The sequence below is a fragment of the Gopherus flavomarginatus genome, chromosome 5, assembly GCF_025201925.1.
Source record: "Gopherus flavomarginatus isolate rGopFla2 chromosome 5, rGopFla2.mat.asm, whole genome shotgun sequence".
Lineage (NCBI taxonomy): Eukaryota > Metazoa > Chordata > Testudines > Testudinidae > Gopherus > Gopherus flavomarginatus.
Window position 1 is genome coordinate 47,955,981 of NC_066621.1, and position 24,290 is coordinate 47,980,270.

At 43.4% G+C, this 24,290-nt stretch overlaps 1 protein-coding gene across 8 annotated transcripts in view; it reads left to right on the forward strand.

Annotated features, from left to right (window-relative positions):
- The window catches only part of TSPAN4 (tetraspanin 4), a 689,771-nt gene that overhangs the window by 573,696 nt on the left and 91,785 nt on the right, over positions 1-24,290 (forward strand). For all 8 annotated transcript variants that reach the window (XM_050952934.1, XM_050952936.1, XM_050952935.1 and 5 more), the window contains one exon: positions 14,015-14,206. In XM_050952934.1, coding sequence (XP_050808891.1) covers positions 14,015-14,206 — 192 coding nt within the window. The remainder of the gene's footprint in view (positions 1-14,014; positions 14,207-24,290) is intronic.

Sequence of the window (24,290 nt, forward strand, 5' to 3'; positions counted from 1 at the left end):
TGGCTGTTATTGATACTATCAAAACAAAGGCCCTCTTAGTGGCCTGCTGAATTACTTGTGGAATTTTGAGGACTGACAAGAAAATGCTTCACACGATGTACTAGCCTGGCAAATACCAAAGCTCCCAAAAGAAAGCTTAACTTATAGGCTACATTTGATTCAAAGGAAATAAAATAACAATATAAATTGCAGAAATGCGTTGCTTGGAACAGGTGACAACAGATTACACTGCCAGAAAGAGCACTGAAGATCAAGGATGCAGAGAACAGGATGTTGTTGTGACAGACTGGATCCAGTTCAGGATCACAGGTATAAGCAGATGGCATACTCTGCAGTAAACTCCAGATAAACAACAAACAAACAAGCCCTTCCACTCCACAAACCTGGAATAAGACACATTGCACTTCTATGTGGGATAATAGATTTCAGGACCATGGATAATAACCCATTGAACTTCCCTTTCAGTTAATGCTCAGCACAATGGAAAGCACCAGATTGCACTGCTGGGCAAGAGATTCATTTCAGAAACAGGGAAAGCAGCACATTACTCTGCCATTCAAGGTATTGATGTTTAAGACAACACTATGGGCCAGATTCTCAGCTGATGTAAATTAATGCAGTGATTTCATTGGAGCCACACTGATTTATCCCAGCTGAGGATCTAAACTAGTAACTTTTGAAGGAGTTTGTCTGGTGCGTATGTAAATAACGGCCCATGTTTCAAGCTCAGAGTTTTATCAGCATTGCAAATTGTAGCTTTTTGCTGTTATAAATTCATTTTTCAACCAGATGAAAAGGAAGTGAGATGGCAGGCCAAAGATTTAGTTTCATAGAGCTTTTAATTTTTAATCCCTGTGCTCTGTTTATCATCTGCAGAACTGCAAGTAGTGGCAGCTGTAATGCTCTGTGCCTAACTCAGTCCTATCCATCTGAAAGTCCTTACCTAGGGGTTGCAGGAATTTCAGTGCAACAAGACAACAGCAAAATAAAATGACAACCAAGCAAAATAAAATACCAACATAAAAAAAATCCAGCAAGAAATATATTTTGTTTTTAAAATGAAGACCTGAACCTGTGGTAGTAGAGGCATATCTGCATTGTGACGTGTTATTGACATGGAATTATCAACTCCATGCCGGGTGGAGTTGGCACTTTTGTTCTGAGCTGAGGCAGTGTGTGTTTTGGAAGCAATGGAAGTGCAAGCTAAAGTGAATTTAGTGAGGAATGGATTGCTCAGGCTACAGTCCTATTTAGAGCAGCCTTGCACACTGCAAAATTTTCTCCTACAGCTCAAGTGGTACATCCTATTGTTGCAATCCTGGGCTGAAATACACTAGAGACACTTATGCTGGGTTGTGTCTGCAGACCAATGGTTTTCAACATTTTTTCATTTGCAGACCCCGAAAATTTTTTAAATGGAGGTGCAGACCCCTTTGAAAATCTAAGACATAGTCTGTGGACCACTGGTTGAAAACCACTGCCCTAGATAGATGTTCACCAGGAATTATATTGCGACAACCAGACTCATTTTCTTTTGCAAATGTGACAGATTTTATTGTGGAAAGGGTAGGACTTTCATTCACTGTGCTCCACCAGCCCTCCTGAAGCATTCCTGTTCACATGAGCATTAACATCGCTCTAGAAAGGCTGCCAAGTACTTTAAAATAAGAGCAGATATCTTCATGACTGCCTAGAGGATTTGGATAGCCACTTTCCATTGATTTTCATAGGAGTTGTGGGGCAGATCTTCAGGCGCAATGGAGCTATGAAAATTCATATACACTGAGGATCTGCCCCATGCATCCAGCTCCCTTAAGCGGTTCTGAAACGCTCAACCAAGGGGTTGAAGTAGGGGTGACAGCAGTAGAAAGGAGGAGGAATTGTGTGTTTAGAAGGCTCACAGTTAAAATTCCTTTGATCTGTTCAGTGTATCATAACTTGAGTGCAGAATGCATTTGGTGCAAGTATTGTTTCTAGTTCAGAGAGTGACTCTCAGAATCAATGATGAAACTGGAATCCATTTGTTGTAGGGACCTCATCTAGCATATGCTTGCAACTGTCACAGATCAAAAGTGCAGAAATTGTAACAAATTGTCTGCGTGCCAGGCCAGTAGAGGATTCCCTCACCACTGGTAATTTTGGAGTAAGACAAACCTCCATTGGATTCCTGTGCTCATCTGTAAGGAAATATGGTTTATATGCCTAATGGATCTGAGCAAGAAAGAGAGAGATTTTGATTTGTAGCTAATTACATTGGAGATTTCTGTTGTTTGATTTAAGAAGAGTAGTATTCTCCTAGGTGCAACAGTCAGAGCTGAATTACAGCTAGGTGAGTAGCAGGATTAGGATCGGTTTAACTAATTGCATGTCTGCAGCCCTCCACCCCTGAGAATAGGCTGGTGCTAGACGAATGAAGCAAGAAATTAAAATTGCACTAGAAAGTTCACATTCAAACTGGTGGTGGGGAGGGAAGGAAGGTGGGGCTTGTATTATCATTTGTCTCTGAAATGGGAGAAGATGGCATGTTTAGCATTTCAGGATAGTGAATACTCAACTCAATGGAGTGACACCGGTTGACACCAGCTGGGGTCTGGCCCCTATTGTTCATCTCCATAGCTTACCTTCGTCATTTAGATATACTAAGTCACATAATGTTGGAGATCTTGAAGAGTTGTCTCCTAGTGGCTACAACTCCTTCAGCGGCTCTCTCCAAACGTGCTGGCATTAGTAAGTAGTTACTCAATGCAGGTAAGAGAAAAACTCAGTGTCTTTAGTCCCAGGTAGTGTAAAACAAATAATGCGTGCTTTGTGATGGGGGTGACACAGTCATTCAGTTTACAGCAAAGATGTCTCCTTCTAGAGTGCTCCATTTCCCATTAGTTTGTCACTGCATAATAAGTTATGTCTGAAATACTCAGGCTTTTATTTTCCCCTAGGGTATCTATTTAGGCCTTCACCTCAAAATGGCTCTTCTGCTCTGTGTGAGCAGGGCAACTGATACCTTTAACTGTTCTGTTGTAGTGATCTTTCCAAACCAAGTCAATCTCATTACAGCCAACTCTTTAGACCCGGATTGTCCCTTGCCCTCGTGGCGATGCCCAGAACGAGAGGAAAAGGAACCTTACACAAGGGCCAGGGGAACTGGAGTATCTAAACCTGGGAAGCGCAAGGGACTGCTAGCTCCATTCACCCTCAAGAGCATGAAAGAGACTTCAGACGCCTTGCTCCCTCCTCCCAATGGTCTGTAGAGCACAAGAATGGGTAGAGCCTGCACTAAAGGATAGTATCGCTGGAAGGCATTCAGATGACCTAGTGATGGGCATAGTCTAAGAACCTCAATAACATAGGATGGAATTCTGTGTTCTTCACAGGGAGTGAAGACCGGTATTGTGCCGGTTTGAGAGACAATCCCTCCCTGAGCTCATAGACTCATAGGTCAGAAGGGACCAATCTGATCATCTAGTCTGACCTCCTGCACAAGGCAGGCCACAGAACCCCACCCATCCAATTTTATAACAACCCCTATCCCAGGACCGAGTTATTGAAATCCTCAAAAATGGTTTGAAGACCTCAAGCTGCAGAGAAACCACCAGCAAGCGACCTGTGCCCCACGCTGCAGGGGAAGCACTTTAACACTTTAGAACACTGAGAACTGGATTATTCTATTCAGATACTGCCCTGAATAGGGAGTTGTGGGGAACTTCATTGCCTGTGGGAAGGAGCACTTTAACACTTTAGAGGTTATCTATTATGGAGAAGTAAGGGTTTGGGAGGGGGGCACACACAACTGACTAGCTCTTCCCTTGGGAAATGGGATTCAAATCAGCAATTAATCACAAGTGGAATATGTCGGGTGGACTCAGTCACATAGCCTTGTGGATGTTTGTCCATCCCGCAAAAATCAGTGTGTTACATGGAGAATTTTGCTGTAGTATGGATGTTTTAAATGAATTTTGATGTAGCCAGGAAACAGTTGCTAGATCTCATAGACTCATAGACTCTAGGACTGGAAGGGACCTCGAGAGGTCATCGAGTCTAGTTCCTTGCCCCCCTGGCAGGACCAAATACTGTCTAGACCATCTGTTGAACTCTGCAAAAGGGATAAGAGCTCAAGCTCAGGGGATGAAGGAAAGGATCATGTCCCCACTAACCAAAACATTTTCAGAATCTTTTTCTAATTTTATGTGTTTCGTCGTTGTTTGTTTATTTATTTACTTACTTGCTTACTATTTTTATTGCTAAAAGCCCCAGAGACGATCAGGGTCCCATTGTGTTAGGTACTGTAAATACATACAGTAAAAACCAGTCCCTCTCCTGCCCATACAATCTAATTAAACAGGAGATGGGAGAAAGGATTATTATGCTTATTTTATAGATGGTGAGTCAAGGCACTGAGAGATTAATTTTCCCACAGTCATTCTGTGGAAGAGCAGGGATTTGAACCCAGATCTCCTAAGTCTCAATTCATACCCTTAACCAGATGACTGTCCTTCCCCTCTTTTCCATAACATTTGGTGAATTTCAGAGCTTGGAAAGTAAGACACATAACGTTAACTGAATGTAGATATGGAGGCCTGTATGTGTTGTCACCTTCCCCAGCAGTTCTGCGAAAGCATCCCATTCATGCCATATTGACATGCTGTGCTATTTCAGTCCTAGAGCCACACTGAACAAACAAGTGCTACACTCCAGTGAGATTTTTGTGGGATGGACAAACATCCACAAGGCTATGTGACTGAGTCCACCCGACATATTCCACTTGTGATTAATTGCTGATTTGAATCCCATTTCCCAAGGGAAGAGCTAGTCAGTTGTGTGTGCCCCCCTCCCAAACCCTTACTTCTCCATAATAGATAACCTCTAAAGTGTCATCTCATCTGGATGAACCACTAGCAGGTCTCCCACATGTACTTCTATAACAAGTTGTGATCAGCATAGTGGAAGAAGCTGTTTATATTCATTTCTTTTGAATATATCTGTTAGAAACCAGAGCTGTTTGAGGAATAAAGGGAACAATAGCTTAGGTATGCCTTATGTTATTTAGGCCAATAACTATTACTAACAATGTTAATACGATGACATTACTGTTCCATTGTATACTTTTATTCTGCTTTGTAGTTAAAGTGGTGATAGTGTATGCATACAGGAAATTACTTTATAGCCAGTGTGATTCTAAGAGGCTAACACGATTCGCCTGTTAGTTTATAAACACAAATAATAATAATATCTGAATATGTGAATTAATTTTACTGCAAAACCAAATAATCAGAATGTAATGTACGACCAATATCAGTTGATTTTTTTAAATGCAAAAGAACATCTGTCTAAACGATGAGATAGGGTGTGTTGATCCTAATCAGATACAACATGAAAATCTTTGATTAGATGCATTTTCTATGCAATAAAACCAATAAAAAATCACTTAAGGACACCAGGGCCATTATGATGAACAATGAGGCAATTTCTCCCACTATATCGTAAGCGAGTAGCTGTAGCTGCAGAATTAATTCCTCCAGTTGCATGCATGTATCTGGGGCTGCTTGGAATTACTTTGTTTACAGTGCTGTAAGATCAATTTTAAATGTATATGCTGAAGTCTGAATAATTTATTTTCTAACCCATTAGAATTATTCTAAAGATCTAATTCTACAGGCCATTTTCCCACCCAAAGTGTGCGTGTGTGCATGTGTGTGTGTCAGAGAGAGAGATATTTTATCTTTGCTTGGTTAATGGGATGTTACCTTCAGTTTTGAACCTTGCTATACCTGTCCATGCCTTTGTCACCACCAGACTAAACTGTGCATGGTACTTGGAACTAAACTTGAAGACTGTTTGGTAGTACTGAATGCACTTGCCTATTTAGTGCTCAGTTATGAGCCCTGCTGCATGCCTATGCAGAGAATGAAGAGACATAAATATCCCTCTTATTCTGTTGCTTGGTCTACTCATATCACTGGAACCTATGCAGAAGGGAGAGCAGTTGCCACTAAGATGTTGCTTTCTCTCTTGTGCAGGTTGGCAGGGAGTGGGTGGCTATGGCCAGAGTGTGGGTAGAGATTTGGTTCCACCCCCATGCAATGCAACAGTCCATGCATCAGAGCTGGCGCAGAAGGGGAGCAACCTGTGCCTGCAAAATGGCTGACAGAATGACTTCCCTCCCCCAGGATCATGGAGGAAGCAGGAAAGGGACTGCGACTCTGAGTCACAATATGCTGGGCTCTGCTCCTGGGGAAGTGTGGTTCCTTCCTCAGGCTGGATTTACAAGATTTCAATCCAGTCTTTACTTAGCAGTACATCTTGCAGGGAACACAGGACTCCAGATCACTAGAGGGTGCACTAGCTGCCAGTTTGTTTTTAGGTGCAGTTCAGAGTATTCATTTTGATTAGTTTTGGTGCAGATTATTTCAGGGAGCACTTTTCTCCCAGCATTGTAGCCCGGTCGTTAAACCTGCTGGAGAGCTTGACGTGATAGTCCCTAGGCTTACGTAATTGAGGGATGAGTACTGGGCATGTTCAGTGGAGGGCTCTTCACTCTGGAATTTGCTCTTGACAGAAGCTGAGTCTATTCTCCTTCTGGATGTCCTGCTGTGGATATTCTGAGTGTCTAAGCTGAGAGTGGGGAGTCTCTCAGTTGGGACGAGGTGGTCATTTTAATGTCACGTAAACTTAACGTAGATGCTTCTAGTTTCTTTCTGATTGTGCAAGAGAGGGGTTTTGGCTGGGCATATTCTAAAGCTCCAGGCAAGAAACTGCTCACTGCTATTTTAAGAGGAAAAGGAAAGCGGGGAAGGGAGGTGTCAAGAAAAGGGGCTTCTTACTGATTTTTTTCAGTATTTGCTCCTTCTGCAACTGGTGAATATCATATACCTCTGATCCCCTTCAAAGAGGCCAAGGAATGAGTGCAGTTGGAGCCAGCTCGGAGGAGCCTGGTACAGACACAGCTATTGAGCTCTTTCCTCTCTTTTTGCTTATGCACAAAATGAGAACACTTAAGTCTTTTTCTCTTTGTTCTTGCAGTTTGCACAGCATGCAAGACTCGCTGCACAAACATGTGGAGCCAAATTCTCCTTTTTTGCAGGTTCAGTTCGCTTCCCTAGAACTCCACTGACTTCAGCATAATTGGTACCGAATGTATGTGGGTTGGATTGGTGAACTGGGCCCACCATTTGATATGTGCACATGACATCTCTGGGAGAGTCTCCCAGCAGCATTAGCCATTGTTTTGAACAATGGGCTTATTTTGTATTAAAACATAGGTGTCTCTCTATAGGCACTGTAAGCCCGATAGCTCCTGAACTAGGCTAGATTCTTACTGTTCATCTAGTCCTAATGTGTATGCTGCTTCCAAAGACCTATTGTGTGCTGTGGGCCATAGGCACACAAGGAGTTAAATTCCATTATTAGTTTAGCAACACACAATGAAGAGACCACAGTGTGTTCCCTCATGCAAGGCATTGTTAAATACAGTGAGGCATAATTTGGTACCCTGTCTCTCAGCTGAGATCTGGCGAGCAAGGCACACTGAAGAGTGGTGCCTGCCACCTGGGTGAAGTTAGTAATTATGCATTCCTGGTCCAAGCATGGCTGAGATCTCATATCTGGGACTATTGGAAGAAGGTATTGTCTAGCCATTTGAGCACAGGATGTGAGTGTCCGGACTCCTAGGTCTGCAGACTGATCACGTACACAGCCAGATTTACACTGGTGAAATTGTGTTCAGTGGAGTTTCTCTGGATTTTCTCTTGGGCTCAGTGAGAGTAGATTCAAGCCCCTACATTTCCTTCCTAGGTCTGTTACTGACCCTTGGACCACAGTTATATCACTTAACCTCTCTTTGTCAAAGGCTACCCTTGGGGATAATAACTAGGTACACCGCTACCTCGATATACCACCACCCGATATAACACGAATTTGGATATAACATAGTGCTCCAGGGGGGCAGAGCTGCACACACCAGTGGGTCAAAGCAAGTTCAATATACAGTTTCATCTATAACACGATAAGATTTGTTGGCTCCCAAGGACAGCGTTATATCGAGGTAGAGGTGTAGTAATAATCTTTATCCCACTTGGGGTGTTGTGGGGGTTAGCTAATCTTTGTGAAATGCTTTATTATGTGTATGATAGTAGTGCCGAGAAAGTCCAGCCAAGATCAAGGCCTAGTTGTACTCGTCACTGTGCATATCCATAGTAAGAAGCAGTCTGTTCTGAGCAGCTGTCAATCTTCTACAAAAATAGATAACATGGATAACAGAAGGATTGTCATCCCCAATTTACAGTTGGCAAACTACAGCAAAGAGAGATCAAGCAACTTGTCTAAGATTCACAACAGGAAGTGTGTGGCAGAACCAAGAATTGAACCCACAAAATTATCTTTCTCTTCTGAGTACTGTCAGGTTTTTGAAGGAGATATGCTACAGAGGGAGAAAGTATATAATTATGGAAACGAAACCTTGCTAAGATGAGCTGTGATCAGTTTCAGACCTTGTCTTGAGATTAATTTTTGGGGTGCCATTGGCAAAGCAGTGGTACATCAGAAATAATTGGGCAAAATGTTATAAAATTTTTAATTCAAAGGAGAATGAGTGAAGCCATAATCAGAAATCTGGGATATGGCGTCATCTGTGATAAGCAGGTCCTGTCGCTCACCTGCCACATGAACTCAATAAGGGCTTGTGTTTATTTGCCAATATATCACACCACTGGCACAGTCTTTCTGACGCTCTTTTGTTTCAGTGATTAGTATCTCCTTTAACCACAACAATTTTGGAGCCTTCTTGAACACAGGAAGGCTATCAAAAGCAGCCCCGTTAGTGGTTTTGTTTTTGTTTTATTTCACATCACCGCAAGCCCTGAAAGCTGTCAAGAGCTATCATCTCATCACTCTTCCTCCAAGTGTTTGGCACAAACAAGGAGGAAAAGAACAGCATAAATAACCGAGTAAAATTATCCATAAATTGCAGCTCCTCAGATGTCAAGTAGAAATCAAAACAGACAGGCAGGCAGCAGGGAATCAACTGCAACAAAACTTTTACGTTAGTCTCTCTTTGCTTCAAAATCTATAATGTAAATAAACAAGGTCTCAAATCCACAGACTTTCAGTATGGCAGAGGTAGCAGCTTGTACTCAGAGAATGGTAAGGGCCAGTGTATCTCAAGTTGCTCAGCAATGGTCCATTTGGTCAGCTGGGGCCAGACTCAAAGCCCACTGGAAGACTCCCATTGACATCAGTGGGCTTTGGATCAGATCATTAGGCTGCTGTTCAGGAAAGTTTGTAAGCAAATGCTTAAGTGCTGCTGAAATCAAGGGGACATAAACACATGCTTACAATTAAGCATATGCCTAAGTGCTTTGATGAATGGGGAGTGTGCTTAAGTATTTTGTGGAATCAGGGCCTTAAAAAGCTGCATTGCTTGGCTCTAAAAGTAGTGCCTGCTTCACAGGACAGAGCTTGCCGTGTAGTGGTTTTCATGTGGGGCAGTTGAAACAGGGAACGGTTTGGAATGTGGGAGGAATGAACCGAACTGCAGTAAGAAGGATTGGGCACGGTTGTCTTTTCCCATGAGAAGGGCTTTGTGCAATCCGCTGGTGTGAGCCAGAGTGAGTTAATTGGGCCTATTGCTGAAAGAGTCATTCCCAAGACACTGGAATGCTGGTGCGATTGTCTCCAAACTGTCAGCTTTGGTCAATCAACTTTTCCTTTTAGAAGTCTAAAGATTCTGGGCCTGATTGTCAGCTGGTATAAATTGGTGTAGCTCCATTGAAGTTAATGGAGCTATGGTGATCTACACCGGCTGACAAACTGGCCTTAAGTTTTCAGCTCTGGGCTAAATGGGTACACCCGCAAACCCCAGTATTTGCATGTGCAAGTGCTTCTGTTTGAACATGCACTGGTGTGGGGAGAGCAGGATCAATGTACTCATAACTAAAAGTCTGATACTAGAAGTGTTTTGGGGAAAATCTAGGATCCTAGGGGCAATGGTGTTTGAAGGACTTTATATCCTTTATGCCCTGCATATGGCAAAGAATTTAACAGGTGATGCTGGAACGGTTGCTGCAATCAAATCTTTTGGTTGCTGCATGAATAATAATGCTTGCTAGTGAGACGCACTTCATGCAGATTACAAAGTACAGTCATATACATTCACTATCAGTCAAGGCAACAAAATAACAATGATAAGTGCTATGATACGGGGATGATATATGCTGCATGTTATTGGTGCCTAGGAATTTCATAAGCACTGTATTAAAGATAATAGCTAAATGGATTGCAAATGGATGCCTCCAGTGCTCCTGGGGATCTGCACTCATTACTGCCTAATTGAGACAGTTGTGTAGCCTTGTTGTGCCTCATGCTCAGAGGCTTATTCTGAGGCATAGAATCACAGAAATTGGAGAGAGAGAAAAAACTAAGGGGTATTTGCACCTATCTTCCCTGCTAGGGTAAGAATGTCCTGAGAGTGTATTTCAGTTGTTTTGACCTGTCTGATTTTAACTGGGTCCAGCTTTGGGATTCTCTGTAGATGCTGTTCCAGTCTAATAGACCTTTGTGCTTAAGAGATTTTTCTTAAGCTGTTGTTTCCTTTGCTTATTTTAATTGTTGTTATTTGCATCCTCCTTGAAGCACACTAAACAGAGACTAAGGGAGGGATGGTACCTGAAGCATGAACACAAATTGTTTAGTCAAACTACACCTCTTTGGAAATCTTGGCAATGACCCCATGACGCGTCAATTGGTTATTGTGTACATATATTGTATATAATTGGGGGAATCATATGGGCTGAATTGTCCCTGGCTCTTGTGCAGGATATGTGACAGGAGATAGAATCATACAAATGTAGCATTGGAAGGGACCTTGAGAAGTCATTAAGTCCAGCCCTGTGCGCTGTGACAGGACCAAGTTAACCTAGAACATACTTGACAAGAGTTTGTCCAACTTGTTTTTAAAAGCTTCGGATGATGGGGACTCCCCAACCTTCGTTGGAAGCCTATTCCAGAGCTTAACTACCCTTGTTGTTAGAAAGTGTTTCCTAATAGCTACACTAAATCTCCCTTGCTACAGATTAAGCCCATTGCTTCTTGTCCTACCTTCAGCTAACATGGAGAACAATTGATCACAGTCCTCTCTATAACAGCCCTTCAAATATTGGAAGACTGTTATCAAGTCCACCCCCTCCCCCAGTCTTCTTTTCTCTGGATGAAACAGGCCTGTTGTTTTTTTTAACCTTTGCTCGTAGGTCAGGTTTTCTAAATCTTTTGGAGCATAAGGTGTTTGACATTCAGGCATCCCACACAAGGGCCAAGGACAATTGTTGTCCCTGTGTTTGAGGGAAGCACAAGGACTATTTCCTCTATATGACACACTGCTGATTTCGTGGGGCGGTCGTGAGGTATTGCCACAGCCCTTTACCACTCTGCCAAAGATGTTGGGAGCAACTGGAGGAACCAGCTAAAACATACTAAAAGATGGTGCAGTCTGTGCACCTTCCCTCAGCCTTGCCTTGAGCTGTGTGGCTCTGCACTGGCCCTCAGGGGCATGGGGGCAGCGCAGATGCACAATCCAGCCCTAAATAACTGATTAGAGTTATTCGAACTGAGAGATTACTTTGCAGTTTCCTTGCATTTCTTCTCTCTCTTCCACTTCTGAGATCTAATTCCTGAGTTTGTGGCTTGCTCTTTCTCTTCCCTTTCCTGGTTCATGATTTGCATTACGGTCACCCACTTTATGCAGATTTAATTGATATGCATCTGAAAGAGAATGACACATGTGACTTATTACTATGGAGACATGGTTTCTTTCCCAGCCTTTAATTGATTTTAGATAATAAAGTGCAATTATAAAACTCAAGAAAAAAATATGTTATTTTAAAGAGAGAGACTGAAAGAAACCTAAGTGATACTCTGCTGTGGGACTGTGATCAAATGAAATCCCCTTTGTTTAAGTCTATTTAATTTCACAATTTTACTTGAGTTGTTACAATTCTGTGGGCTTTCTCTCAATTATAAACAGCAGGCTGATAACTGAACGCATTTTTTAAAAAGTCCCAGTGCATATAGTCAGGGCCAGCTCCAGGCACCAATGGAGGAAGCACGTGCCTGGGGCGGCACATCCTAAGGGGCGGCATTCCATCCATTCTTGGGGTGGCACAGTCTGAGTGGCTTTTTTTTTCTTTTTTTGCAAAAATGGTAGAGACGGCCCTGAATATAGCCGCCATAGATGTTATTTTTGTGATGGAACCTGCGCACACCTTAGTGCAGCCTTTCCACTTTTGGCATATCTGGGGAATCATGTACTATTGCTTCTCACTTGGTCCTGTTCTAGACCAGCCCAACGACTCTTCAAGTTCTCCTCTGAGAATTGAATTATCAAAGTAACTAGGCCACAATACGGGTGATCAGTGTCACTATTTGCACTACTAGGGAAGGGATCCTCTCTCCCACTACAGCCCCCCCTTAATTGGCCATGGAGAATTTCCCTAGCACAGGCACTGCCTAGCACAGCCGTAAGGAGCACTATGCAGTCCCTCTTGCAAGCCTTGATGTAGGGGCTTGCCAGGAGTGGGAAACTGTGTGTCATGGATAAGAGGCAGAGGGAGTGTAGCACACACTGCTTTATGTGCAGTTCCTTGAGCTGCCTAAATAGTGCCTGGGGATATTTTGGCCCACAACCAGACCAGAAATTATGAAAGTTTCACCGTTGCTCCCAGAGTGCCTGCGTTTCCCTCAGAGAAGGAGAGAGGAGGAGGTTGCCCTTTTGGTTAAGACACTGGACTGGGACTCAGGAAATCTGGGTTCCGACTCTGCCACAGATGCAGCATGGTTTTGGTCAGGTCTCATCATGTCTCGGTGCCTGAGTTTCCCCATCAGTAAAATGGGGATAATAATGATTCTTTCCTCCACCCTTTGTCTGTCTTGTGTATTTAGTCTGAAAGCAGTTTAGGGTAGGAATGATCTCTTACTCTCTGTGTGTGTGTGTGTGTGTGTGTGTGTGTGTGTGTGTGTGTGTGTAGGTTTTTTCCCCCACTTTGAACTTTAGCGTCCAAAAAGTGGGGACCTGCATGATCACTTTTAAGCTCAATTACCAGCTTAAATTTGGTACGCTGCCACCAGCCAGAAGTCTGTGTCTGGCACACTTCTGTTCCCCCAAAACCTTCCCTGGGGAACCCAAGACCCAAACCCCTTGGGTCTTAAAACAAGGAGAAATTAACCATCCCCCTTTTTTTCCCCCCCAGACTCTCCCCTCCCTGGGTTGCCCTGACAGGCTGCACAGATCCAAACTCCTTGGATCTTAAAACAAAGAGGAATTAACCCTCCCTCTTCCTTTCCCCCCACCAATCCCTGGGGAGTTTAGACTCAAGCCCTTGGATTCTAAAATAAGAAAAAAATCCATCAGGTTCTTAAAAAGAAAGCTTTTAATTAAAGAAAGAAAAGGTAAAAATTATCTCTGTAAATCAGGATGGAAAATGCTTTACAGGGTACTCAGATTTATATAGACTAGAAGGACTCCCCCTCCCCCTAGCCTGAGATTCAAAGTTACAGCAAACAGAGGTAAAAATCCTTCCAGCAAAAGACACATTTACAAGTTAAGAAAACAAACATAAGACTAATCCGCCTTGCCTGGCTATACTTACAATTCTGAAACATGAAAGACTGATTCAGAAAGATTGGGAACACCTGGGTGTACGTCTGGTCCCTCTTAGCCCCAAGAGCGAACAACGAACAAAACGAACAGCACAAACAAAGACTTCCCTCCACCAAGATTTGAAAGTATCTTGTCTCCCTATTGATCCTTTGGTCAGGTGTCAGCCAGGTTTACTGAGCTTCTTAACCCTTAACCATCTGTTTACGACAAAGTGTGTGCGTGCGCGTGTGTGTGTGTGCACGTGTGTGTGTGTGTATGTATACAGGGCCTAGTACAATGGGACCTCTTGATACTACTGTGATACAGATGATAAAAATAATGCTAATAATGGATGCTCTGACCGAGTTTCTTTGTTTCTCTTTGTTTTCCCAGCTGGGAGGCTGCGGGATCCTTGGAGTTGGCATCTGGCTGGCTGTTACCCAAGGGAACTTTGCTACCCTCTCCTCTTCTTTCCCATCCTTGTCGGCTGCCAACCTGCTGATTGTCACAGGGACTTTTGTCATGATCATCGGCTTCGTCGGCTGTATAGGTGCCATCAAAGAAAACAAGGGCCTGCTGCTGAGTGTGAGTATGAAGACGCGCGGTCAGCAATGATGTCCATTGTTTCCTGATGCTGGTGTCACTGCAATGCACGTTAGAGAGATGTACAGTATTTAAGAAGCAGACTGGTCAGTTCTGGGCTGGGACGAGGCATGAGTCATGGTTCAGTCATTCTCTGATCTCCCAGGTCATTCCTGACCACGCCTGCTTCTATTAACACTTCTGCCAAAGATGAGACGCTCACAAGAAGGGAGGGGTTAGGGATGGTGGTGGTGCATTTGTGTCCTTCTTGGGGGCTGAGGGGTTTGCCTGAATGGCTTTTGCAACATGCCCTTGAATTCCTTGTCCTTATTCATCCAGCTTTAGCAGCTACATCCCTTCAATAGCTACTGTAGTGGTGTCATAAACAGATAGCTAAGGGTTAATGTCTCTTTCACCTGAAGCACCTGACCAGAGGACCAATCAGGAAACCGGATTTTTTCAACTCTGGGTGGAGGGAAGTTTGTGTCTGAGTCTTTTGTCTGTCTGCCTGCTTTCTCTGAGCTTTGGAGAAGTAGTTTCTACTTTCTAGTCTTCTGTTTCTAAGTGTAAGGACAAAGAGATCAGATAGTAAGTTATATGGTTTCTTTTCTTTGGTATTTGCATGAATATAAGTGCTGGAGTGCTTTGATTTGTATCTTTTTTGAATAAGGCTGTTTACTCTCAATGGGAGTGCTGTTGTGTGACAAAAGAGTCTTAATAGCACCTTAATGATTTCTTGCTTAAGATGCAAGCCACAAACTGCCAGAGAGAGCAGAAAAAAAAATTCTCTCTGGTTCCCTTTAAAACCAAACTGTTTCTCTCTGCTAAAAAGCCCTTAGCAGAGAAGAGAAAAATATAATATTCCTACTGGCTTCTGGATTCTGTCTATATCCCAACCGCTGCTACACCATGTCATAACCTTAGTCCCAGATTTGGACCTTAGCGTCCAAATCTGGGACTAAGGTTATGACAAGTGGGGCTGGTGATATGAGGGCCTAAGGCGGGGAATCACTGTCGAGGGGAGGCAGCACAGAGAGAAATTATGAGTGTGGCCTAAACTGGAATTGAGGTGTGTAATCTTGATGCCACCATTGGTTTTGCCAGTAGTTAACTCTTAAAAGGTTGGGATGCTGGCAAGCAAAGGTTGTTAAATGAGAGGTTAAGGTTAATAAGGTGTGGATAGTCCAGATTTAACTGAGGCCACAGATCTTGCTTGTGTTTTACTGAAACCTGATTTGATGCCACTGCTTTGGTTTACCACAGTTGGTGCCAGTTACAGTTAATATTGTGTGAATATTTTGTGTAGCATGAGGCTAAAGGAAGATGAGTGAGCTCATGGCATTATGGCCATGCTGTTTATCCAGCCTTAAATATAGGTGGTTTCACACCCCCATGACTGGACTGAATCCAGTGTCCCAGGGTGGAGTGAAGCTGGGACTAGGTCTGGTAAACTGATTCCCCTGATGCATTGCAAAGTCTGTATGTGAGCTGAAGTTGTTCCCCACCACACACCTCAGTCTGCCAGGGCCCAAATGTGGGGTGAGGTGTGTGAAAGTGACCAGAAATGAGGGGGAGACAAATTATTTTGTAAGAATATTTTTAGTTCTGTAAGATCCCTTTCTTTAGTGTATAGAAGGCTTTCTATAGCCTCTGTTTCATGATTCTTTGATTCTGACGTATCTTTTAACAATGGAAGTGAGGGGCACCACATTTCTGTGGAATGTAGGTGACTTTGGCACTAAAATGAGCAATGTCCCTCCAACCCAAGAAGCCTCCGGGGCCTTTTTACCAGGGTGGGATAGAGGGTCTGAGGCTGAGACTGCTTGACAACTTTAATAGCCTCATGGGTGACAAACTTTCTGAATAAATTATGTGGCTATCATGACAGCCATGTGGCTAAGCCACATGCTTATTGGCTCCATGCTCATGCAACTCTATCTGGCAAGGTGCTGAGTCCCATGGGATTACTCACATGCTTAAGATGTGTGCTGGATCATGGCCAGAGTACTCAGCTCGCTGTGGGACAGATCCCATTGCTCTTTTGGGGGTCATATTGGTTCAAGGCAGCTAGAAATTGTGCCAGTGTCAGGGACTGATCATTGCCACCTAAATAATAAGTAGGTGTCTACCTATCTTGTTGGAGTTGGGGAAAAATCTTGATCAGTTTCCAGGTAGTGGAAGCATCAGTGTAGAGTCTAGGTGGAAGTCCTCTGGATGGACTCTCAGATTTGGACCTTACTTCCCGCAACTTTTAGTGTGGAAAATAGCTTGAACTTGTTGGCCTTCAGGGTCTGATATACAGGTGGTCCCATTATCAAATCTAGGATTTTCAGGGGAGCCTGAGTTAGTTACCAGCTCCTGCTGAATGTTAGTGAGATTCAGAACTCTCATGAGTGCTTTTGACAATCCCACTGCTAGCCTTTTAGGGAGGGAAAGGGATAACAAGGGCTCCTGTTTGTGGGTGAGATGGGGTATTGTATGGGTCTGCTTCCACTTTATTATTATTATTATTTATTATAATATTCTGGTTCACGCTGCTGGTTTGGTTTGATTAAATTGTAATTTTAATTAATCACAGGAGTGTCTATAGCTTGGGACAGGTTTGTTTCTTCCTAGATAAATTATAAATCAAAATAAACTCATGAACACAGTAACTGACTGAAGTAACTAATTTGATATAACTAATTTGTTCACTCCATATATGCTCAAGTACTACCTCAGGCCACCCTTTCCTTATGCAACACAATTTTCACAGTTACCCCCAAGATGATCTTCTACCAAAGAAGGGCTGATGTTGGAATCTCTCTGGGTGCCCTTTAAAAATCCCAACCTCTTGCCCCTAAACATACAAAGTGAGTTTTTGTTCAACTTTTCTGTACCTTCCCTTCTGTGCCACATTTTCACTCCTGTGAAATCAGTGGAGTGTCAGGACAAGCCTGCTAATTTTGGCAATGGGAAAGCAGTTAAGAGTTGGAAATCTTGTCTGCACGCAACTCACAGTGTGTTTAGCAATCATCAAAGGGGCGAGTCCTTAAACTCCCTTTGATGTCTACCAGAGCAAGTCTTTACATCTAGCCTTGTTTCTAGCCTCAAGTCTATTATTATTTAAACCTAATTCCTGTGATGACTGTCTGCTTGGCCCTTTCTGAATGGTGTGACATTACTGCAGATAGGTTTATTGTGGCTGTGATGTCAGTGACACATTTCTTAGACCGTGCACAATATGGTAGAATTTTGTTTTGTTAATAGTATCTCTCATGCTAACTATTTTTTTAAAAAGTCAGACTAGGATTTCCAAAGGAGCCTAAGGGTTTTAGGCATCCAACACCCATTAGATTTCAATGAGATCAGAGTATCTAACGCCTTTAAGCCACTTCAGAAATACCAGCCTAAAATAATAAATAGTTGCAGTGAGGATGAAAAGGTATGTTTAGGGTGGGCTGATAGAGCTGGTTTAATACTATTAATTGAACACACTGCTTGATTAAATTTGCTGCTTTTCATTGAATAGCATATTTGACTAATTTGTTTTTCTGAGAATCAGCCAGCTCTAGTGGTCCATGAGAGAGGAGGCAAATATGGGGAGCTAGATGAGTAGCAGAGACTGGCAAAGTCTTTGAAGAAGGCTGGAGAAAGTTTATGATGGGCTTAAAAACAAAGAAGAAATTATTAACTGGATTCTGAAATGAAAGAGGAAACAATAGCGTTGTTTGAAGATGAAGGTGTATTCCTTCTTCATGGCTCATGTCAGAAACAAGGCTGTGGCATTCTGCCCGTGTTGGAGTCTGGTAAGGTGGAATTTGGGGAGGCCATAAAGAAAAGGAGTTTCAGCCATCAAAGCTAGAGGAGTATTTCCAGGAATGCTGTAAGGGTATGGCAAGTTGGCAGCTATCTGGGTTTCACCAAGGTATCCATGGAGAGATGCTGATTCCACTCAGTAGAATATCTGCACATCTCCAGTTAGCATGTTTCATTTATCTCCCTCCAATCTCTTCTCAGTACAGCCTGGGAGTAAGACATGATCATGAAATACTAACCATAACTGGCAGTAAAGCTCACCTAACGTTACAGTCCTCTTACTCTCCTGCTGCTCTGCCCATATGTCTCTCTCTTCTAAATCTTTCACTGTCTTCCTCTCTTATTCCACATCAAGCTAATTCTCTTGAAATCTCCTTCAAGAGCCTCATACCTGCACCAAGAGATGAGCTTGGGACTATGCAATCCATGCAGATACATGCGGTATTCCCGAGACCAAATCAGAGTTTCTGCTGCTATCACCTGCACTGCATCCCCTCATATTGCTCAAATGACAGTATCTGTTTCCTCCTGCTTTCCCCTGCTGGCTACCTCTAGGTCTGCATGGATTGCAGAAGGCTCCTATTGTCCTGCTTCCTCCTGCTATCCCACATGGGCTCCCAAGAGCAGCTGAAAAGGGAGGAGGCAGCACCTAGAGGATGGACAGAGGTAGGAGGACAGGAGCTGCACAGCGGGTTATAGTATCTGTAGTTGGGGGAGGATTCTAAGGTGCTGTGGGGGTTAGAGCTTAAGATGGATTAACTTCTTGCTCTCTGGCATCAAAGTCTAGGAGCTGAGATGGAACAGGGAGAGGTGCTGGGGAGCAGAAGATGAAGAATACTGGGATAAGAGGTAGGAGTAGGACCTAGTTGTGTGGAGGAGCAGAAGCCACATGGTGGTGGGCAGTAGAGGGCTGATTAAGGGCATGGGGGCTCACAGCTTATCCTACTCATGCACTAAGGGAAGTGGTACTGGTTAGTGGTGTGGCGGAGATGATGTTTTTGTGAGGAGCGAGGAGGTTAGAGTGCAGGGAGAAGTGAGTAGTAGGGAGAGGGTATGCTAACCCATTTATATGGTACACGCTGGGTTGGAGGGAGGCCCAGAATCTGACCCTATATCTCCATGCACTCTGGTGTGTGACCTGGGCATTGCATTTATCTGAATGTGATTGTTAGCTCTTTAGTGCGAAGATCCTGTGGTGTTCTGTATGAATGACAGTAATTGACTGGGTCTGACATGTGTAACAGTGCTAGGGAGGAGGAGTGGGGGGATCTGTAAGTGGCAGAGAGGGGAAGGAGCAGAGAGCTCTAAACAGGAATAAAACATTAAAACAAATGGGTTTTGTGTGGTGGGGTATAATACTCATAAATAATCCATACAGACATACTGAGCCGGATCCCCCGCTGGTCTAAATCAGCACAGCTTCAATGGAACCACATTGATTTCCACCAGCCCAGGGATCTGACCCATTTCTTTGTTCATCATCCTGACCAGTACTTGTGACTGCCTCACTAAACAAACCCATTCACGTTATTGAGCACTCTGAGCAACCTTATGGAAACATGAACTAAAGTGAGAACAAAATTCTTTTTGTAAGGAAACCTTGAGCATGGCCTACGTTCTGCATTCATACGAAGGCAGGGTGAATGCGCACATGCCATCATGTCAAAATGTTATTGAACAAATAGCGGATACCGACAATGATCCTTATATGCTCCAGCTCTGATGTGAAGGAAGATAAACTCTCCCAGCATTAGGTTTCCCTAGGGAAATCAGAGGCACGAGTATCTCTTGAAATAAATAGACAGCCCTGTGGTGTGCAATCTCACAACTGAATGCAGAGGCAAGTTGACGGCTGAAGCTGGGGAACAGCTCTCACTTGGTTTCAGAGAGCGACATTCTGTGGCATTGCCTTTCTTTGATTTCTGAAAATGTTACAACAGAAGCTCATCTCTTTGCAAACACTGTTGGGTCTTGGAAGCCGAGTGTCCCTAATGATCACTGTGCTGCAGGATAAGGTAAAAGGGCAGCATTGTTAACAAGTGAAATTTGGTGAGCCGGAGCCACTGTCCTGAGCAGGTGACTGAACCACCAACAGTCTGTTCTTCTCTGGGCCTGAAATATAGCTATAAGGGTCTGAAGTCCCTTTGGCTTTAATGGGCATTTGATCGGGCGCTAAGGGTTTCTCTCAACATACAGCAAATCTTTATAAACTACTTTGCGGTAAGATAGGAGTGCAGTTCTGCTTCCTCCTGGGACTGTGTCTGTTCTCATTGTGAAGACTTTGAGTACCAAAGCTCATCACCATCCATGTGTTCCCTCTCTTCCTATAATCTCTATGGGGCATCTTGCATCCACTGTAACATACTGGCGTGTGTGTTTGTATGTGTGCGAATGTTTACATGCCTGTGCGCTCGCATACACGGTTGTTCTCTGCTAAATAAAGTCACACTTGCTCAAGTTCTTGTGACTGTTTCCCTATAGTGGCTGACCTATAAAAATCTCTGAATGAATAGCAGCCAATGAAGCACCAGTGGTAAAGGCCTGTGTTTATGGAACTGAACAGCCTGAATTCTGTCAGTATCCTTCATATAAGTGGTTAGCGGGAATCTATAGCAGTTTTATGTTTGCAACCATGAAGTCATTATACCACGCATAATGCATGGTAAAAAAAATAATCCCAGCTGTGGCTTTTAAATAATGATTGATTTATATTATTATTATTTTGTATTAAAGTAGTCCCTAGGGGTCACAGTTGAGATCAGGGGCCGGTTGTGTTAGATTCTGTACAAACTCTTAGTGAGAGACAGTCTTGCCCTGTAGGGTTTACTATCTAAATAGTCAAGGGAAATGGGAAGCAGCATTATCCCCGTTAAACAGATGTGAAGCTGCAGCATGCTGAGATTAAGTGACTTGCCCAAGGTCACACACGGAGTCTTCAGGAGAGTTATCAACTCAACCCAGATTTTCCAAGTCCCAGTTCAGTGCCTTAAACACACACCCATCCTTTCTCTGTTTAGGGCAGTGTGCTTCTCGAGGCTCAATCTGCTGCACTAGACCTTAAACAAGCTTTTAGCTTTCTAAAAAAGGTAATTTATATTTCTCTTTCACTGTCAGGCTAAAAGATGAGTAAACACCCCAAGACAGAGCTAGGGCTCAGCTTTTATCTTGCTGAAAGTGGCTAATTGGCTCAATTACCTAATTACCCTGAGCCCTGCTTCAAAACGGTAAGCCAGTCAGCCTAATAACAAAACTACCTTCAATTAACTGTGACGCAGGAGATTCAAAGAAGCCCTGTGAAAGGAGTTCCTGACCATTGTGTAATGCAAAACCTTTGAAAACAGGAATCCGGTGCTCAATCCCCATAATTAGAGTCCTTGGTAAAGTTAGTACTGTGTCCTTGGAGAGGTTTTGTGGCTATTTAACACACACTCCAATATCCATGATGCGTGAAATCATCTGTGTTTTAGGACAAATAATAGCCCTCCTCCTGGAAGGACGCAAGGTTCATAAGGCATTGGAACCCTTTTTCAGCATCCTTTTTCATGCTGCCTGTTTTTTCAGGGTTTGGTGCAATAAACCAGATCCTTGGCCCCAGAACTGACAATGGAAAGTAGCCAGTCAGCTGATCTAAAGGGATAGCCAAGGCTTCTGTTTGTGTAGGGAAATCCTTGGAAGGGATAAAGGAAGCACAGTTGGCTCTACACCACCAACATCCCCCACCGCTGCATGTGTGTTAGGAGTGGGCAAAGCCATGCCACACAACCGTGCGGGACACCAATCCTTATCTGGAGCAGCCATCTCTAGTGAGCCATTCCGGCCAACAACTGCATTACACTGTAACATAGGCAATGTCTATGCTGTAATTGGGAGGTGTGATTGCAGCAGGTATAGACCTACCTGAGCTAGCTTTGATCAAGCTAGGTCAAAGCTAGCTTGAGTAATAATAACAGCAAAGCTGTGGCAGCACAGATGGTTGTGGGAACTAGCCCCACCAACCTGGGACCCTGGGTAAATACTTGAGTGCCTGACACCCATGCTACTGCTCCTTCCCTGCTGTGGTTCCTTGAGCTAGCTAGATCTGCACATTTTGTAGTCTCACCTCCCAATTGTGTTAGGAAGCTATTTAATCCCCTAGTTAGACTGACGCTCAGGGGGAGTGGAAAGATGGGTTCGATCCATACTGCAGAAGATCGTATCAATGGAATAGCCTCTGTGGGAAAACTGACTGTCCCTGAGGTTTTATACTGTGCATTCAAGGTTTCTTTGTACCCAACGCCAGCTCATCCGTGAGCAGAGACAGAAATGAAGAAAACAAGGAAGAAATGTAATGACTGGGAAGAAGAAGAGAACCAAAAAGCGCCTTCCAGCAGCGTCATTGCACCCTACCAAAAAGCTGACAGCTAAAACTCTATCAGTGACAGAATTTATTTTGGCTCAGATAAATAGGAGCGAAAAGCACCATGAATGACTTCCTTTCAGTAATGTTCTGCCACAGACCAAATAGCAGATTTAAAAATGTTATTAAGATGATGTTTAAAAAAAACGTGAACAGTACAGAGTTTAAGCATAGAAGCTTCTGGTTATCAGGAAATAACATACAGATTATCGAGGGATGCAAAGTTTGGTTTAAGATCGGGTGGCATAAGGAATACATAATCTGCAATATCCCTGATTGAGGGTAAAAAGTTGATGGGTCAAAGTGCAGACATTGAGATATGACGGTATGAAGTTCATATAATGGCTACATTTGGGTGTGGAGTATAATGAGTGGATATGATGATGAGGATGGATTGACCCTCATTTGGTAAGATTTAATGTTCAGGGAGTTTGGTTCCAGTTCATATGATTCAATGGAGAAAGTCTCTTGGTCCCATTCTTGTAGTCGAAGAATGATGTCACTCCGGGTCATGCCTCCTGGTACTGTTGGTGGCCGGTGATGTGTTTGATGTAGATGTCCCTGCACCACTGGATGGTATCTGAGACCATAAGGCGCCACCTTAAGTCCCATCTAGTGTTTCTGCCTCTCTTCTTTTAATGGTCTGAGACAGGGCTAGTAACAGAGAAAAATCCTGGCTGCAGATAAAGCTATTGGTGGGCAAGAGATGCAAAGACCCTCAGAGGATCAAGAAGTCAAAAGGAACATAGATCTGCAGCTCCAAATGTCAATGTCATTCACCATCACCATAGACCACTCCTTCTCCTTCTACACTAAATTGTAGCATGGTATCAATACTAGCTGATATGCTATCTGACCATAATACACATAGAGAGATTTCTTTTGTCCATTACCAAGAAAGTGCTTTGATAGCAATCAAATGCTATAACACTATAATGTACAGATGTCAATTAAGCTACACTGATTTATGCCTGCAAGGATCTGGTCCGTTTGCTTAAGTGACTGGCTGGTGGTGATGTTCCTGAGTGATGACTTTGTGATAATGTGTTTGCTGCCAGTTGCTGGCAGGCTGTAATTAATATAGGCTTCTAAAACATTATAAATACATCCAGATAGCTCAGTGTTGACTTCAGTAGAGTTAGGCTGATTTACACTCACTGGGGAGCTGGTCCATAGAGTCACTTCCTTCTCCTTCCTGTCTAGCCACTGAGCTCACTGTCACTTTTCTTGTATTAAAATAGAACCCAGGCCCCGCCCATTTGAGGAGGAGGCACAGAAACTCAGGCTGGGCTTGCCCTGGGACTATGGCACAGGTTAAAACAGGTCTCACTAATAAAGCCTAAACTGGCCTCAGACAGGCAGAAGGATTCACTTGGCCTGTTAAGGAGAGGGAAGAGCAGAGCAGGAAGTGCCTGCTTTGAAGGAACTGTTGAGTTTTCCTCTGGATTGTAACAACATTTCTGTTTGCATCCAAATCCTCTGTTCACCATTCCTGCTATGTTAACAGCACATTGTAAAATACAGAGATCATTGAATTCCTTTCATCCCAGCATCTGAATTACCTGAGCCTGAGAATGCCCCTGCCAGTTAGTTATCTCTATTTTGTAACAGAGGAAACTGAGATACAGAGAGGTAAAAATCACCCTTTGGGAGGGCAGATAGGTGGCATTGCCATGGGAAGGTGCAGGTAGAGCTTCTCTGATGCTGCAAGGCTTTTGTATTTCCCTGTATGAAAGCAGATTCAGCTACAATAAATAAGCTGCTGCTGACGTGTTTATCATTAATTTTTGTAGTGACGCTGCAAGATTGCCCGTGAGCATGCCTGACTCAGCACTCCCTGAGAAGCTTGTTTGGAACAGGACTTAGCCTGGACAGGGAACAGGGCATTGGAGA